At 43.1% G+C, this 17,694-nt stretch overlaps 1 protein-coding gene across 1 annotated transcript in view; it reads right to left on the bottom strand.

The window, feature by feature from the left end:
* The window catches only part of cacna1ba (calcium channel, voltage-dependent, N type, alpha 1B subunit, a), a 162,853-nt gene that overhangs the window by 48,709 nt on the left and 96,450 nt on the right, over window positions 1–17,694 (bottom strand). Inside the window, exons 15-20 of the mRNA XM_071403658.1 lie at window positions 6,528–6,600; window positions 6,291–6,408; window positions 2,048–2,115; window positions 1,478–1,584; window positions 1,038–1,094; window positions 225–287 (exon numbers count right to left, since the gene is read on the bottom strand). Of these exons, the coding sequence (XP_071259759.1) occupies window positions 225–287; window positions 1,038–1,094; window positions 1,478–1,584; window positions 2,048–2,115; window positions 6,291–6,408; window positions 6,528–6,600 (486 nt within the window). The remainder of the gene's footprint in view (window positions 1–224; window positions 288–1,037; window positions 1,095–1,477; window positions 1,585–2,047; window positions 2,116–6,290; window positions 6,409–6,527; window positions 6,601–17,694) is intronic.

Genomic DNA, 17,694 nt, shown 5'->3' with positions numbered 1-17,694 from the left:
TAGGGGAACAGTTGGGAGTCAAGGGGGAGACGGAGGAAGGGGGGGGTAGCCAGGTGGTCCAGTGTGGGCTTTAGCCAACTCCTCTCTGTGTTCGTTTCCAGCCAAGCCCAACATTAAAAGGCATGATAACGATAGAAGAATTGGCTACTGTACATAGTGAATGGGACCCAGGCTAGGGAGGAGGAGGGTGATGAAGTAAAGTGTAACGGAGAGTAAACACTCACAGTGAATTAACGCTGCAGACGGACGAGCTGCGAGAGAGTGCACCTCGACTTTGCTTTACAAAACTGCACATGCAAAAAAACAAAAGTTGGGGGAGGGAGAACAAAAGAGGGGGAGAGTTCAGGGTCAGAAGGAGGACAGGACACCCTCTTTCCATCCATCCACCTGTCTGTCCCTGTACTTTCCTATTAGACGTCAACTCAATGGGAGTCTCAGTTTGAGACCAGCAGACTGAGGAAACAAAGGAATGATAGTAGCAGTTTTGAGACGTTCAACCTCCAAGACAATAGTGAATATAGTCATATCTCACAATGCAGAGACACAAATCTCTGTAAATCTCTGTGCAAGAGATTTATAGGTGCCATGTTTCAAGTCCAGTTACATTACATTTATAATTAGTTTGAATAAATTTGGAGGAAAAAATTCTCAAAACAAATATTAATAAGGTTCTCAAATTGATGGCTACATCACATTTTTTTAATAAGATAAAATAGTGCTTTGAAACATTTAAGACAAAACATTTAAAACAATGACAGAATCCAATATCCTGCTAACATCTACTATGAAGACACTAATCGCAGGTGTTATACATAGGTGAACGGCAGTACAAGGATACAGTGCCACATATAATGACTGATATGCTCAAAATCTCATGTGGACTATCTATTTAGCTAGCTCAATTGACATTTTATGTTAAGTGCCTGTCACTCAAAAGAGATTAGTGGTGGGGCCCAACAATGGTATACACCACAGAACCATGTGTCTGAATGTACAGCATTGCATGCTCAATCTATGCTCATTGTTTATGAAATTACCTTGCTGGCATTGCCCTCTCCGCTCCATGTTGGCCTGTGTACAGCATACTGTGTAGCCTATGTGGGGGTGGGAGCCAGAGTATTAAGGTATCTCTGACCCTTCTTAAGCCTTTTACTAACTGCTTCTCACACATTTACAACATTGAGCCCTACAGTGACTCAAAGAGAGAACACATGATCTATCAAAACACCAGACATTGGGAACAGAAGGGTTAAATCATTCAAAACTCAGAACACAATCCACAAAAAAACTGGGCCTACAGACAGGATAATACAACTTACAGTATATAGAGCCACAAACAACACAACATCTCATGTAGACAAACTTAAAATAATATAAAAGAGCATCTCTCAGGAGGGGGATACAGTGTGGTGTGCTTGGGGGGGGGGCAGAGGGGTAAGCAGGGAGAAACTGGATCAAACGCCATATCATGACTTACGCTGTGATGGAGATGTTAGCTGCCGACATGGGGCTGACCTCCTTCACCTCCTTGACTTTCTGGAGGGCCATTTTCTTAGTGATGGCCACCTCCTGCTCCTCCTCGTCCTGGGGAGCACATACACACAGAGGAAAAAAGATCACACAGGGGTGGGTAGGAGGGCCATCAATGGAGACATGATGATAAGCCCTGCCACAAGCCAACAAATCAACGACATCAACTCTTTCTGGAGTGACCGCTAAGATTTAAGCCTCTTCCCCATAGGTGAAATATTAATGGTCGAAAAGCCTACAACCAGTTAGGAGATTTACTGCTTTGAGTTATTGACCAGGACAAACAGCAGTCATCCCAGAACAGCACCAGACGACAGGGTAAGGGAACTAGTAAAGCAAGGCACTCTATAACCTAATAGGAATATTACCTGTCTAATTCAACAAGCATAAATACAGGGATTAAATTCCATGTGTCGTTTGATTAGACAGCTGACTTTTATGATGGATCATCAGCTGAACTTTTGCTATCTCTCTCTCGTTCCCAGGCTGGAAGCCCTACTGTACTATGTACCATTACCTTAGTGAGCTCCTGTGCGTTTGCAAGGTTGTCAACAGCGATGGCCAAGAAGACATTGAGCAGAGTGTCTGATCAGTGAGTGGTCAGGTAAATTCAAACAGTCAATCAATCAATATTTACATCGGATCCTAATCATCCTATACAGTAGAGCTTGACATTAACTATTTTTTTGCCACAAGTAGGACTGATTTTTCACTTGTCCCCCCCCCAAAAAAAAAGGTGTAACACCATTTTTACATAATTGTATGATGCAAGGAAGCACTTTACAAAATAAAATGCATCACAATATTTTTTACAATATTTTTTACCATAGAGAATCAGACAAAAATGTAGGCTACACGCTGCCTATTGGCTTCTTTGCATATTCAAGCCTGCTTCAAAATACAACACTGCCCCTTTAACACAAATCAAACATTTTATTTGTCACATGCGCCGAATACAACAGGTGTTACCATGAAATGCTTAGTTACAAGCCCTTAATCAACAATCCAGCTAAGAAAAAATAAGAAAAATATTACAATAACGAGGCTATATACAGGTGGTACCGATACCGAGTCAATGTGCGGGGGTACAAGTTAGTCAAGGTAATTGAGGTAATATGTAGGTAGGGTTAAAGTGACCGTGCATAGATAATAAACACTGAGTAGCAGCAGCATAAAAAAAGGGGGAGGGGGTCAATGCAAATGGTCCGGGTAGCCATTTCATTAACTGTTCAGCAGTCTTATGGCTTGGTGGTAGAAGCTGTTAAGGAGCCTTTAACCCAATTAGTTCCACTATACAGCCGGCACATTTTAGACTAAGCCCTTTAAAACATTTTGTGTTTGAGCTACAGACCATTAGTTTGTGTGATAAACGGGGACAGAGCTAGAGCAGTGTTGGTGAGACAAGGGTGGATCCCGAAGGACTTTATACAAACATTTCCATAGAGTCCAAATGGTTTGAGCTACAAACTGTTAAAAGCTATCTATGAAAAGCTGAGACTCTCATGAACCTGCACATGTAACATGTTTTGTTTACAAGCTACACAAGAGTGGTTAGAAGGTAAGGGGTTCTTCTACATAGAAGATCATAGGAAAGAAAATGGTGCCGGAGGGGATGGCTGCTGTTTTACGGGCTCCTAACCAATTGTGCTATTTTGTGTGTTTTTTTTCCATATTGTTTGTAACTTTTATGGTACGTAATGTTTCTGCTTCCATCTCCTATGACCAAAAAAAACTTCTGGATATCATAACAGCAATTACTCACCTCGAACTGGACAAAGATTATTTCATTATTGAGTCTGACGTGAAGGATTTTACCGCTGCTTCCGGACCAGGCCCCAATCCCCCTCATTCACATGAAGAGGAGACTGAGATATAGAGGCGCTGATCCGGGTGCCTTGTGAGAATTCTTGGCGAGTGGGTAACCCACTTCTACCCTCCTTCCTATTGGCCAACATGCAATCACTTGAGAATAAACTGGATGAGCTCTGTTCGAGACTATCCTACCAAAGGGACATTAAAATCTGAACCCTAACCAGAAGCCATGGATTACAGGCAACATCCACACTGACCTAAAGGCTAGAGATGCCGCTTTCAAGGAGCGGACAATAATGCAGACACTTATGAGAAATCCCGCTATGCCCTCAGACGAACTATCAAACAGTGAAAGCGTCCATACAGGACGGATTGAATCCTACTATACCGGCTCTGATGCTCGTTGGATGTGGCAGGGCTTGCAAACTATTATGGATCACAAAGGGAAATCCAGTCATGAGCTGCCCAGTGACTCGAGCCTACCAGACGAGCTAAATGCCATCTATGCTCGCTTCGAGGCAAGCAACACTGAAGCATGCACGAGAACACCAACTGTTTGGGACGACTGTGTGATCACACTCTCCGTAGCCGACGTCAGTAGGACCTTAAAACAGGTCAACATTCACAAGGCCGCAGAGCCATATGGATTACCAGGACATGTACTCAAAGCATGCACCGACCAACTGGCAAGTGTCTTCACTGACATTTTCAACCCCTCCCTGACCGAGTCTATAATATATACATGTTTCAAGCAGACCACCATAGTCCCTGTGCCCAAGAACGCCAAGGTAACCTGCCTAAATGACTACCGATCCATAGCACTCACGCTTGTAGCCATGAAGTGCTTTGAAAGGCTGGTCATGGCTCACAACAGCATCTTCCCGGAAAACGTAGACCCATTCCAATTCACATACCGCCCCAAAAGATCCACAGATGATGCAATCTCAATTGTACTCCACACTGCCCTTTCCCACCTGGAAAAAAGGAACACCTATGTGAGAATGCTGTTCATTGACTACAGCTAAGTGTTCAACGCCATAGTGCCCTCAAAGCTCATCCCTAAGCTAAGGACCCTGGGACTAAACACCTCCCTCTGCAACTGGATCCTGGACTTCCTGACGGGCCGCCCCCAGGTGGTAAGGGTAGGCAACAACACATCTGCCACACTGATCCTCAACACAGGGTGCCCCTCAGGGGTGCGTGCTTAGTCCCGTCCTGTAATCCCTGTTCACCAATGACTGCGAGGCCAAGCATGACTCCAACACCATCATTAAGTTTGCCAATTACACAACAGTGGTAGGCCTGATCACCCACAATGATGAGACAGCCTATAGAGAGGAGGTCAGTCCTGGCAGTGTGGTGTCAAAAAGTGCTACAGCTGCACCATTGAGAGCATTCTGACTGGTTGCATCACCGCCTGGTATGGCAACAGCTCTGCATCCAAATGTAAGGCGCTACAAAGGGTGGTGCGTACCGCCCAGTACATCACTGGGGCCAAGCTTTCTGCCATCCAGGACCTCTATACCAGACGGTGTCAGTGGAAGGCCCTACAAATTATCATAGACTGTTCTCTCTGCTATGGCACGGCAAGCGGTACCAGAGCGCCGAGTCGGGGTCCAAAGGCTCCTTTACAGCTTCTACCCCAAGCTATAAGTCTGCTGAACAATTAATAAAATGGCTACCTGGACTATTTGATTTGACCCCCTTTTTTACGCTGCTGCTACTCGCTGTTTATTATCTATGCACAGTCACTTTACCCCTACCTACATGTACATATTACCTCAATTACCTTGACTAACCTGTACCCTCGCACATTGACTTGGTACCCCCTGTATATAGCCTCGTTATTATTATTTTATCGTGTTATTTTTTTGTTTGTTAGTATTTAGTAAATATTTTCTTGAAACTGCATTGTTGGTTAAGTAAGCATTTCACGGTAAGGTATCGGTTTGGACATGAGGCTGCAGCCAATATGCATATCACTTACACTTTGATTTATTTTTTTATTTATGTACATGAAAAATAGATTTGAATATTATTCCAATGTTAGCCTCTCTGATCGGAGTAATTGTTTGACATTGTGATTTTAGTTAGATTTTCTTTATACTTTTCCTTTCGGACAATTTAAATCTATATTCTTGTTGTCCAAGACAAGAGGACAAGTGTTAATGTCAAGCCCTGCTATACAGTATACACTGAGTAGACAAAACATTAAGAACACCTGATCTTTCCATGACATAGACTGACCAGGTGAATCCAGCTGAAAGCTATGATCCCTTATTGATGTCACTTGTTAAATCCACTTCAATCAGTGTAGATGAAGGGAAAGAAACAGGTTAAAGAATAATTGGATTGTTTATGTGTGCCATTCAGAGGGTGAATGGGCAAGACAAAAGATTTAAGTGTCTTTGGACAGGGTATGGTAGTAGGTGCCAGGTGCATGGGTTTGTGTGAAAAACTGCAACACTGATGGGTTTTTCACGCTCAAGTTTCCCATGTGTATCAAGAATGGTCCACCAAAGGACATCCAGCCAACTTGACACAACTGTGGGAAGCACTGGAGTCAACATGGGCCAGCATCCCTGTGGAACGCTTTCGACTGCTTGTAGAATCCATGCCCTGACGAATTGAGGCTGTTCTGAGGGCAAAATGGGTGGTGTTCCTAATGTTTGGTATACTCAGTGTATATTTAAATTCTTATAGTGTACAAATCTATGTCAAATCATGTTACTATCACAGGCCTCGTGATGCTTATAGAGGAGTTATCATTCGTTACTCATTGTGTACTTATTCCTCGTGCTACTATCTTTTTTTCTCTCTCTGCATTGTTGGGAAGGGCCCATAAGTAAGCATTTCACTGTTCGTCTACACCTGTTGTTTACGACGCATGTGAAAAATACTATTTGATTTGATTTAATCAATGCAGGTCGATCATCCAGAGAGGATACAGTTTCCAAACAGGGTGAGAACGATGAAGTAGATGGAGGAGAACATTCCCCGGCGCACGCCCCCCTGGGACTCTATCCCATGATACATCACCGCATTCCAGTCCTCTCCTGTCAGAATCTAGGAGACACAAACATATTGTCACGGATTTAGCTAACGGTATTACAGTAATTATAATATAAAGTGATTTTCAAAAGGCAAACAAAGCACAACTTCATTGAGCATTTTGTAAACATCACCTGGAAAACTGTGAGAATGGCTGCTGGAAAGGTGTCGAAGTTTGTTGTTGGTGTCTCCTCTTCAAAATTAAACCTGCAATAGGAAACACAGATTAGAGAGGTTGTTAACTTTGAGCTATACCTGGCTATCACACAGGTTCACACTATATTTTATAATCCCTCATCACCTTTGTGACCATTGAAAAATGTAGAAGAATCACACTTAGTAATAATATATTATTGTGTTGCTCCAGCACAATATTTATAGTACATCTTGCTACTGTCAGAGCCCTAACAGCTTGGTTGGCTAACGTAAACCTCTCCGTCAAGGCTGATCTCACAGCAGAACACATTCCTAGCTAATGGGGAGTTGAAGATAAACTTATGCTAATCTTGATATTCTGTATTGCTATGGGAGAATCTACAGGGACCTCATTACACTTTCCAACAATGAGAGTGATGTAGAAAGCAAACGAAATATTTCTTCTCTCTGCCTGCTAAAATCCTTGGTGCATATACAGATATTCATTAGTACATATCTCATTAGTTTCCCAACTAGAGAAAAGACAATGCAGGTCAGCATAAAACCCTGTTTAATCCACCCTACTGTAAGGTAAAAATATGTGCATCTGTACAAGTGAATCATGATAAAATACCAAATATAATAGATAAATACAATAGAACACAATAGATAAAACAAGTGACTTCGGCTATAGTGTGCATCTAATACGGCATGCATCTCACTAAATGTGTTTATTTTCTTTTCACTGGAACAGGCATGATGTTAAATATACACTGAATGTACAAAACATTATTTATCCTTCATTATATTTCTCAAACATGACTGGCGTTTAGCCTGTATTTACAGTGCATTCGGAAAGTAATCTGACCCCTTGACTTTTTCCAAATTGTATTATGTTACAGCCTTATTCTAAAAATGGATTAAACTGTTTTTTCCCCCTCATCAATCTACAGCCAATACCCCATAATGACAAAGCAAAAACAGTTTTTTAGAAATGTTAGCTAATTTATAAAATAAAATAAACTGAAATATCACGTTTATATAAGTATTCAGACCCTTTACTCAGTACTTTATTGAAGCATCTTAGGCAGCGATTACAGCCTTAAGTCTTCTTGTGTATGACGCTACAAGCTTGGCACACCTGTATTTGGGGAGTTTCTCACAATCTTCCCTGCAGATCCTCTCAAGCCCTGTCAGGTTGGATGGGGAGCGTCACTGCACAGCTATTTTCAGGTCTCTCCAGAGATGTTCGATCGGGTTCAAGTCCAGGCACTGGCTGGGCCACTCAAGAACATTCAGAGACTTGTCCTGAAGCCACTCCTGCGTTGTCTTGGCTGTGTGCTTACGGTTGTTGTCCTGTTTCGAAGGTGAACATTCACCCCCAGTCTGAGGTCGAGAGCGCTCTGGAGCAGGTTTTCATCAAGGATCTCTCTGTACTTTGCTCCGTTCATCTTTCCCTCGATCCTGACTAGTCTCCCAGTCCCTGCCGCTGAAATACATCCCCACAGCATGATGCTGCCACCACCATGCTTCACTGTAAGGATGGTGCCAGGTTTCCTCCAGACGTGACACTTGGCATTCAGGCCAAAGTTCAATCTTGGTTTCATCAAACCATAAAATCTTGTTTCTCATGTTCTGAGAGTCCTTTAGGTGCCTTTTGGCAAACTCCAAGAGGGCTGTCATGTACCTTTTACTGAGGAGTGGCTTCCGTCTGGCCACTCTACCATAAAGGCCTGATTGGTGGAGTGCTGCAGAGATGGTTGTCCTTCTGGCAGGTTCTCCCATCTCCACAGAGGACCATCGGGTTCTTGGTCACCTCCCTGACCAAAGCCCTTCTCCCCCGATTGCTCAGTTTCGCCTGGCGGCCAGCTCTTGGAAGAGCTTCTTCCATTTAAGAATTATGGAGGCCACTGTGTTCTTGGGGACCTTCAATGCTGCAGATTTTTTTGGTAGCCTTCCCCAGATCTGTACCTTGACACAATCCTGTCTCGGAGCTCTACGGACAATTCCTTCAACCACATGAATTGGTTTTTGCTCTGACATGCACTGTCAACGGTGGGACCTTATATAGACAGGTGTGTGCCTTTCCAAATCATGTCCAATCAATTAAATTTACCACAGGTGGACTCCAATCAAGTTGTAGAAACATCTCAAGGATGATCAATGGAAACATGGTGCACCTGAGCTCAATTTCGAGTCTCATAGCAATGGGTCTGAATCAAATCAAATGTGATGAAGAACATTTTTCATTTCATCAATTTTAGAATAAGGCTGTAGCTTAACAAAATGTGGGAAAAGTAAAGTGGTCTGAATACTTTCCGAATGCACTGCATGTAATTAAAAGTCTCATTAAAGCGTTCAGGCGCCTCCCTCATATCAGCATCGGTTTGGACACGAGGCTGTAGTCAATATGCATATCACCTACACTGACATGTAGGCTTTTTTTAAATTTATGTACATGAAAAATAGATTTGAATATTATTCCAATGTTGGCATCTCTGATCCAATTCTAATCGAAGTAATTGTTTGATATTGTAATTTTTCTGTCATTTTTATTACTTGTCCATTCGGACAACTTAAATCTAAAAATGTTTTACTTGCCCGGACAAGAGAACAAGCGTTAATGTCAAGCCCTGCTATAGGGTAAAGACTAAGTATACAAAACCTTAAGAACACCTGCTCTTTCCATGACAGACTGATCAGGTGAATCCAGGAGAAAGCTATGATTCCTTATTGATGTCACTTGTTAAATCCACTTCAATCAGTGTACATGAATGGGAGGAGACAAGTTAAAGAAGGATTTTTAAGCCTTGAGACAATTGAGACATGGATTTTGTATGTGTGCCATTTAGAGGGTGAATGGGCAAGACAAAATATTTAAGTGCCTTTGAAAGGGGTATGGTAGTAGGTTTTTCAAGCTCAACAGTTTCCTGTGTGTATCAGGAATGTTCCACCAACCAAAGGACATCCAGCCAACTTAACACAACTGTGGGAAGCATTAGAGCCAGCATCCCTGTGGAACGCTTCGACTGCTTGTAGAGTCCATGCCCTGACAAATTGACAATCTTCTGAGGGCAAAAGGGGATGCAACTCAATATTAAGAAGGTATTCCTAATGTTTTGTACGCTCAGTGTAGATGATATTCAAAGAGTGCATAATGCATAATGATTCATGCACCTGGATGGAGTACGTCAGCTCAAGTCGATTTGTCTAGCATATACAGTACCAGTCAAAAGTTTGGACACACCTACTCAATCCAGGGTTATTATTGTTCTTTATTTTTACTATTTTCTACATTGTAGAATAATACTGAAGACATCAAAACTATGAAATAACACATATGGAATCATGTAGTAACTAAAAAAGTGTTATTTAAATTAAATTAAATAAAAAATAAAAATATATGAGACTCTTCAAAGTAGCCACCCTTTGCCTTGATGACAGCTTTGCATACTCTTGGCATTCTCTCAGTCAGCTTCATGAGGAATTCACCTGGAATCAGTTGTGTTGTGACAAGGTATTCCAGGTGACTTCCTCATGAAGCTGGTTGAGAGAATGCCAAGAGTGTACAAAGCTGTCATCAAGGCAAAAGGTGGCTACTTTGAAGAGTCTCATATATTTTGATTTGTTTAACACTTTTTTGGTTACTACATGATTCCATGTGTTATTTCACAAATTTGATGTCTTCACTATTATTCTACAATGTAGGAAATAGTAAAAAATTAAGAAAACCCCTTGAATGAGTAGGTGTGTGCAAACTTTTGAATGGTACTGTATTTCATGAACAGCTTTGAGGGGTCAGGCTTTGGCTGGATCTGGCTGTGTGAAGCAAGCTTCACAACAACTAGTCCTTAGTATATTTCTGATTGAACACTGCACTGGAAGAGCCTGAACAACACAGACTGAACACTGCACTGGAAGAGCCTGAACAACACAGACTGAACACTGCACTGGAAGGTCCTGCACACCTTATACTGACTGAACACTGCACTGAAAGAGCCTGAACAACACCCATCCTGATTGAACACCTCACTAAAAGGGCCTGAAAACACACACACTGACTGAACACTGCACTGGAAGAGCCTGAACAACACACAGGCTGATTGAACACTGCACTGAAAGAGAATGAACAGATTGATTGAACACTGCACTGAAAGAGCCTGAATAACACAAACTGAACACTGCACTGAAAGAGCCTAAACAGCACACAGCCTGATTTAACACTGCACTAGAAGGGCCTGAACAACACATTCTGACTGAACACTGCACTGGAAGAGCCTGAACACACAGCGTGACTGAACATTGGACGGAAAGAGCCTGAACAACACAGACTGAACACTGCACTGAAAGAGATTGAACAACACAGACTGAACACTGCTCTGAAAGAGCATGAACAATACAGACTGAACACTGGACGGGCCTGAACAACACACACTGACTGAACACTGCACTGAAAGAGCCTGAACACTGCACAGGAAGAGAATGAACAACACAGACGGAACACTGCACTGGAAGGTCCAGAACAACACATATCCTGATTGAACACCGCACTGAAAGGGCCTGAAAACACACACACTGACTGAACACTGCACTGAAATAGCTTGAACAACACAGTCTGATTGAACACTGCACTAGAATAGCCTGAACAACACAGAGCCTGACTGAACACTGCACTGAAAGAGCCTGAACAACACAGACTGAACACTGCACTGGAAGGTCTTGAACAACACACAAATCCTGCTTACATTATGTCAGCAAGGGAGTGATTCTACAGTAGTTCATATTCCCAGGCTCGCATGTCAAGGCATGCCAAGCCTAATTTCTCTCTGGATCAGCTGCATGCATCTATTTGTTTATAATGTCCTCTCTGCCTGCACTTTGTGCATTTAGATCACATGACTGGAGTGTATTCGCATTAAATGGATTATTATTATTATCACAACTGAAGCTGAAAATCAGAGAGACCATCTACTCTGTATCTGAGTGGGATCAATAATTCATAGAGCGGAGTAATGAAAACCTCTCCTTTTAATACTGCTCTCCACACTGTTACTCACTCTGCTTTCCATAATACTAGAGCACTGGTTCCCAAACTTTTTATAGTCCCGTACCCCTTCAAACATTCAACCTCCAGCTCCAGTACCCCCTCTAGCACCAGGGTTAGAGCATTCTCAAATGTTGTTTTTTGCCATGATTGTAAGCCTGCCACACACACACACCATACAATACATTCATTAAACATAAGAATGAGTGTGAGTTTGTCACTACCTGGCTCGTGGGAAGTGACAAAGAGCTATTATAGGACCAGGGCACAAATAATATAATGAAAATCAATCATTTTGCTCTTTATTTAGCCGTCTTACATATAAAACTTTATTTGTTGATCGAAAATTGTGAATAACTCACCACAGGACAATGAGAAATGGTGTGCTTGAAAGGATGCACATAACTCTGCAATGTTGGGTTGTATTGGAGAGAGTCTCAGTCTTAAATCATTTCCAACACACAATCTGTGCCTGTATTTAGGTTTCATGCTAGTGAGGGCCCAGAATCCACTCTCACATAGGTACGTGGTTGCAAAGGGCATCAGTGGTATATCAGTGGTATAAAATACAGATAAGAATAAGAGATAAAAGTAACAAGTAATTCAATTTTCACAGAACCGCTTATTGCAATTTCGATGAGGCTCTCTTGTTCAGATATCGGTAAGTGGACTGGAGGCAGAGCAAGAAAGGGACAACGAATCCAGTTGTTTGTGTCATCCGTTTCGGGAAAGTACCTGCGTTATTGCACACCCAACTCACTCAGGTGCTTCGCTAAATCACATTTGACATTGTCCGTAAGCTTGAGTTAATTTGCACACAAAAAATCATACAATGATGGAAAGACAGAGAAGAGCTCCAACTTTTTAATCATAGCCTCAATTTTGTACCGCTCATTGAATATAGTTGTGGAGAGTCCCAGTAATCCTAGATTCAGATCATTCCGGCGAGAAAAAACATCCCCCAGATAGGCCAGTCGTGTGAGAAACTTGTCATCATGCAAGCGGTCATACAAGTGAACATTTTGGTCAGTAAAGAAAACTTTAAGCTCGTCTCTCAATTCAAAAATGTGTCAATACTTCCCCCCTTGATAACCAGCGCACTTCTGTATGTTGTAAAGGCGTTACATGGTCGCGGCCCATATCATTGCATAGTGCAGAAAATACACGAGAGTTCATTTTCATTTTTTTAAACAATTTTCACTGTAGTGTCCAAAACATCTTTCAAGCCGTCAGGCATTCCTTTGGCAGCAAGAGCCTCTCGGTGAATGCTGCAGTGTACCCAAGTTGCGTTGGGAGCAACTGCTTGCACGCGCGTTACCACTCCACTATGTCTCCCTGTCACGACTTTTGCGCCATCAGTACAACACCAACACATCTTGACCACCAAAGTCCATTTGATGTCACAAAGCTGTCCAGTGCTTTAAAAATATCCTCTCCTGTTGTCCTGGTTTCCAGAAGAGGATGTCTTCCTTAATTGACCCCCCATAAACAGACATATACCAGGAGCTGTGCCAGGCCCACCACGTCTGTTGACTCATCCAGCTGTAACGTATAGCATTAACTGGGTTGTATGCGAAGCAGTAATTGTTTCAAAACATCTCCTGCCATGTCACTGATGCGTTGTGAAACAGTGTTGTTTGATGGAGCCATTGTCTGTATAGTTTTTTGGGCCTTTTCCCCCAGAATTGTTCCAGCCATATCCGCGACAGCAGGAAGAATGAAGTCCTCCACAATAGTATGGGGCTTGCCTGTCCTAGCCACTCGGTAGCTCACCATATAAGACTCTTCCAGCTCCTTCTTATTAAAGGTATCTGTTGCTTTTATACATTTCTTACCACTCAAAAGTTGTCTTAATTCTCGCTCAAAAAACTCCTGTGTCTTATTTTTCAAATTGGCATGTTTTGTTTCTAAATGTCTGCACAAGAGTGAAGGTTTCATCGAGTTGTGAGATAGTACTTTTGCACATATAACACACTGTGGCTGAGGAAAGGCACTACTCCCAATATAAGTGAACTTCAAATCAATGTATTTCAAATCGAATCAAAATGTATTAGTCACATGCGCCAAATACAACAGGTGTAGACCTTACAGTGAAATGCTTACTTACAAGCCCCTAACCAACAATGCAGTTAAAAAAATACAGATAAGAATAAGAGATAAAAGTAACAAGTAATTAAAGAGCAGTAGTGAAATAACAATAGCGAGACTATATACAGGTGGGTACTGATACAGAGTCAATGTGAGGGGGCACTGGTTATTTGAGGTAGTATGTACATGTAGGTAGAGTTAAAGTGACTATGCATAGATGACAACAGAGACTAGCAGTGGTGTAAAGAGGGGGTGGGGGGGGGGAGCACTGCAAATAGTCTGGGTAGCCATTTGACTAGATGTTCAGGAGTCTTATGGCTTGAGGGTAGAAGCTGTTTAGAAACCTCTTGGACCTAGACTTGGCTCTCTGGTGCCACTTGCCGTGCGGTAGCAAAGGGAACAGTCAATGACTAGGGTGGCTGGAGTCTATGACCATTTTTAAGGCCTTCCACTAACACCGCCTGGTAAAGAGGTCCTGGATGGAAGGAAGCTTAGCCCCAGTGATGTACTGGTCCGTTCGCACTACCATCTGTAGTGCCTTGCGGTCGGAGGCCAAGCAGTTGCCATACCAGGCAGTGATGCAACCAGTCAGGATGTTCTCGATGGTGCAGTTGTAGAACTTTTTGAGGATCTGAGGACCCATGCCAAATCTTTTCCGTCTCCTGAGGGGGAATAGGTTTTGTCGTGCCCTCTTCACGACTGTCTTGATGCGCTTGGACCATGTTAGTTTGTTGGTGATATGGACACCAAAGAACTTGAAGCTCTCAATCTGCTCCACTGCAGCCCAGTCGATGAGAACGGGGGCGTGCTCTGTCATCTTTTTCCCGTAGTCCACAATCGTCTCCTTTGTCTTGATCATGTTGAGGGAGAGGCTGTTGTCCTGGCACGACAAGGCCAGGTCTCTGACCTCCTCTCTATATGCTGTTTCGTCGTTGACGGTGATCAGGCCTACCACTGTTGTCATCAGCAAACTTAATGATGGTGTTGGAGTCGTGCAGTAATGAGTGAACAGGGAGTACAGAAAGGTTCTGAGTACGCATCCGAGGGGCCCCAGTGTTGAGGATCAGCGTGGCGGATGTGTTGTTACATACCCTTACCACCTGGGGGTGGCCCGTCAGGAAGTCCAGGATCCAGTTGCAGAGGGAGGTGTTTAGTCCCAGGGTCCTTAGCTTATTGATGAGCTTTGAGGGTACTATGGTGTTGAACGCTTAGCTGTAGTCAATGAACAGCATTCTCACATAGGTGTTCCTTTTTGTCCAGGTGGGAAAGAGCACTGTGGAGTGCAATGGAGATTGCATCATCTGTGGATCTGTTGGGGCGGTATGCAAATTGGGGTGGGACTAGGGTTTCTGGGATAATGGTGTTGATGTGAGCCATGATCAGCCTTTCAAAGCATTTCATGGCTACAGACGTGAGTTCTACGGGTCGGTAGTCCTTTAGGCAGGTTACCTTAGTGTTCTTGGGCACAGGGACTATGGTGGTCTGCTTGAAACATGTTGGTATTACAGACTCGGACATTGATAATGTCAGCGAAGACACTTGCCAGTTGGTCAGCGCATGCTTACATTACACGTCCTGGTAATCCATCTGGCCCTGTGGCCTTGTGAAAGTCGATCTGTTTAAAGGTCTTACTCACATCGGCTGCGGAGAGCGTGATCACACACTCTTCCGGAACAGCTGGTGTTCTCATGCATGTTTCAGTGTTGTCTGCCTCGAAGCGAGCATAGAAGTAGTTTAGCTCGTCTGGTAGGCTCATGTCACTGGGCAGCTCTCGGCTGTGCTTCCCCTTGTAGTCTGTAATGGTTTATAAGCCCTGCCACATCCAGCGAACGTCAGAGCCGGTGTTGTATGATTCGATCTTAGTCCTGTATTGACACTTTGCCTGTTTAATGGTTCGTCGGAGGACATAGCGGGATTTCTTATAAGCGTCCGGGTTAGAGTCCCACTCCTTGAAAGCAGCAGCTCTAGCCTTTAGCTCAGTGCGGATGCTGCCGGTGTTCCATGGCTTCTGGTTGGGGGTATGTACGTACGGTCACTATGGGGACGACGTCATCGATACACTTATTGATGAAGCCAATGACTGATGTGGTGTACTCCTCAATGCCATCGGAGTAATACCGGAACATATTCCAGTCTGTGCTAGCAAAACAGTCCTGTAGCTTAGCATTTGTTCATCTGACCACTTTTTTTATTGATCTAGTCACTGGTGCTTCCTGCTTTAATATTTGCTTATAAGCAGGAATCAAGAGGATACAATTATGGTCAGATTTGCCAAATGGAGGGCGAGGGAGAGCTTTGTATGCGTCTCTGTGTATGGAGTACAGGTGATCCAGAGTTATTTTTCCTCTGGTTGCACATTTAACATGGTGATTTACGGATCTAAACGGATTTAACTTTTCTTGCATTAAAGTCACCGGCTACTAGGAGCGTCGCCTCTGGGTGAGCCTTTTCTTGTTTGCTTATGGCGGAATACAGCTCATTCAATGCTGTCTTAGTGCCAGCCTCTGACTGTGGTGGTATGTAAACAGCGACAAAGAATACAGATGAAAACTCTTTCGGTATGTAGTGTGGTCTACAGCTTATCATGAGATACTCTACCTCAGGCGAGCAATAGCTCGAAACTTCCTTAGATATGGTGCATCAGCTGTTGTTTACAAAAATACATAGACCACCGCCCTTTGTCTACCAGACGCCACTGTTCTATCCTGCCGGTACATCGCATAACCTGTCAGCGGTATGTTGATGTTGTTGTCGTTCAGCTACGACTCCGTGAAGCATAAGATGTTACAGTTTTTAATGTCCCGTTGGTAGTTTAATCTAGTAAATCTTATTGTCCAAAGATTGCACGTTTGCTAGCAGAATGGAGGGAAAGGGAAGTTTATCGGCCCTCTTTCTCTGCCTCCTCTTCACGCAGATCACGGGGATCGGTGCCTGTTCCCGAGGAAGCAGCGTATCCTTCACGTCGGGCTCGTCAGAGTCGGGAAAGGAAAAAGAGGATTCTGCTAGTCTGTGGTGAGTAATCGCAGTCCTGATGCCTAGAAGTTATTTTCGGTCATAAGAGACAGTAGTGGCAAACTTATGTACAAAATAAATTTAAAAAAAGTTACAAACAATGCAAATAAGCGAACAAAAAAACACAATTGGCTGGGGGCACGTAAATCGTCTGCCATCTTCTCCGGCGCCTCTTCGATGGTCCAACGTCTCTGTCTGTTGTTCGGTGCTTTCTCGGGTAAGTGGGCAGTAGCTTTTCGGCTGCATCAGATTCACAACTGTCAGTGTACATTCTAGCTGGGCTAACAACAAATGTTAAATCGTGGAAGCAGAACAACTTGTGTCGTCGACAGGTGCAGGTGTAGTACTGCTGGTAGTAGCAGTAGCAGTACTACCAGTAGAGCTGGTATGTGTCTCTATGGACGAGGGCCTTACTTTTTAGAATAATTTATCAATTTTGAGCAAACAGAATGAGCAGCAGCTACGTTTGGCTACATACGTTAGTGGAATTCCCGCGAGAGAGTAACGGTTAATGTGATTGGATGTTAATTATTTGACTAGGTTACCTGTATTTGACATGATGTGATGTTATTTCGCTGAACACTACTTGGTTTAATTTTATTTTTGGCAGTGAAACGAGGCTACCCAGGCGAGAAAAAAACCTCACCCAAATGCATAGCGCCGTTGGAAAACATAAATGGACAGTTTGAAAATGTGAAGATTTTATATATATTTTATGTGAATCACATTTTTATTTGGCGTACCCCCGACAGCACAGCGCGTACTTTGGGGGTACCCCAGTTTGGGAATACCAGTTTGGGAATATCAGTTTGGGAATACCAGTACTAGAGCAACAATGTAATGTCGTAAAAGAACATGCATCTATATTACATTACAAGCTAAATGGTAATGCTAACAATAATACAACTGGCTAATAATACAACTGGCTAATGGGTATTCCAGTACAGTGCGTGTTCTGGACAGGACCTTTTTACCATCGATGACCTGTCGTAGCTGAATCAGAATTAGTTAGGTAACATAGA

Source organism: Salvelinus alpinus, chromosome 5 (genome assembly GCF_045679555.1).
Source record: "Salvelinus alpinus chromosome 5, SLU_Salpinus.1, whole genome shotgun sequence".
In the NCBI taxonomy this organism is placed as follows: domain Eukaryota; kingdom Metazoa; phylum Chordata; class Actinopteri; order Salmoniformes; family Salmonidae; genus Salvelinus; species Salvelinus alpinus.
This window is presented reverse-complemented; position numbering and strand designations above follow the sequence as displayed.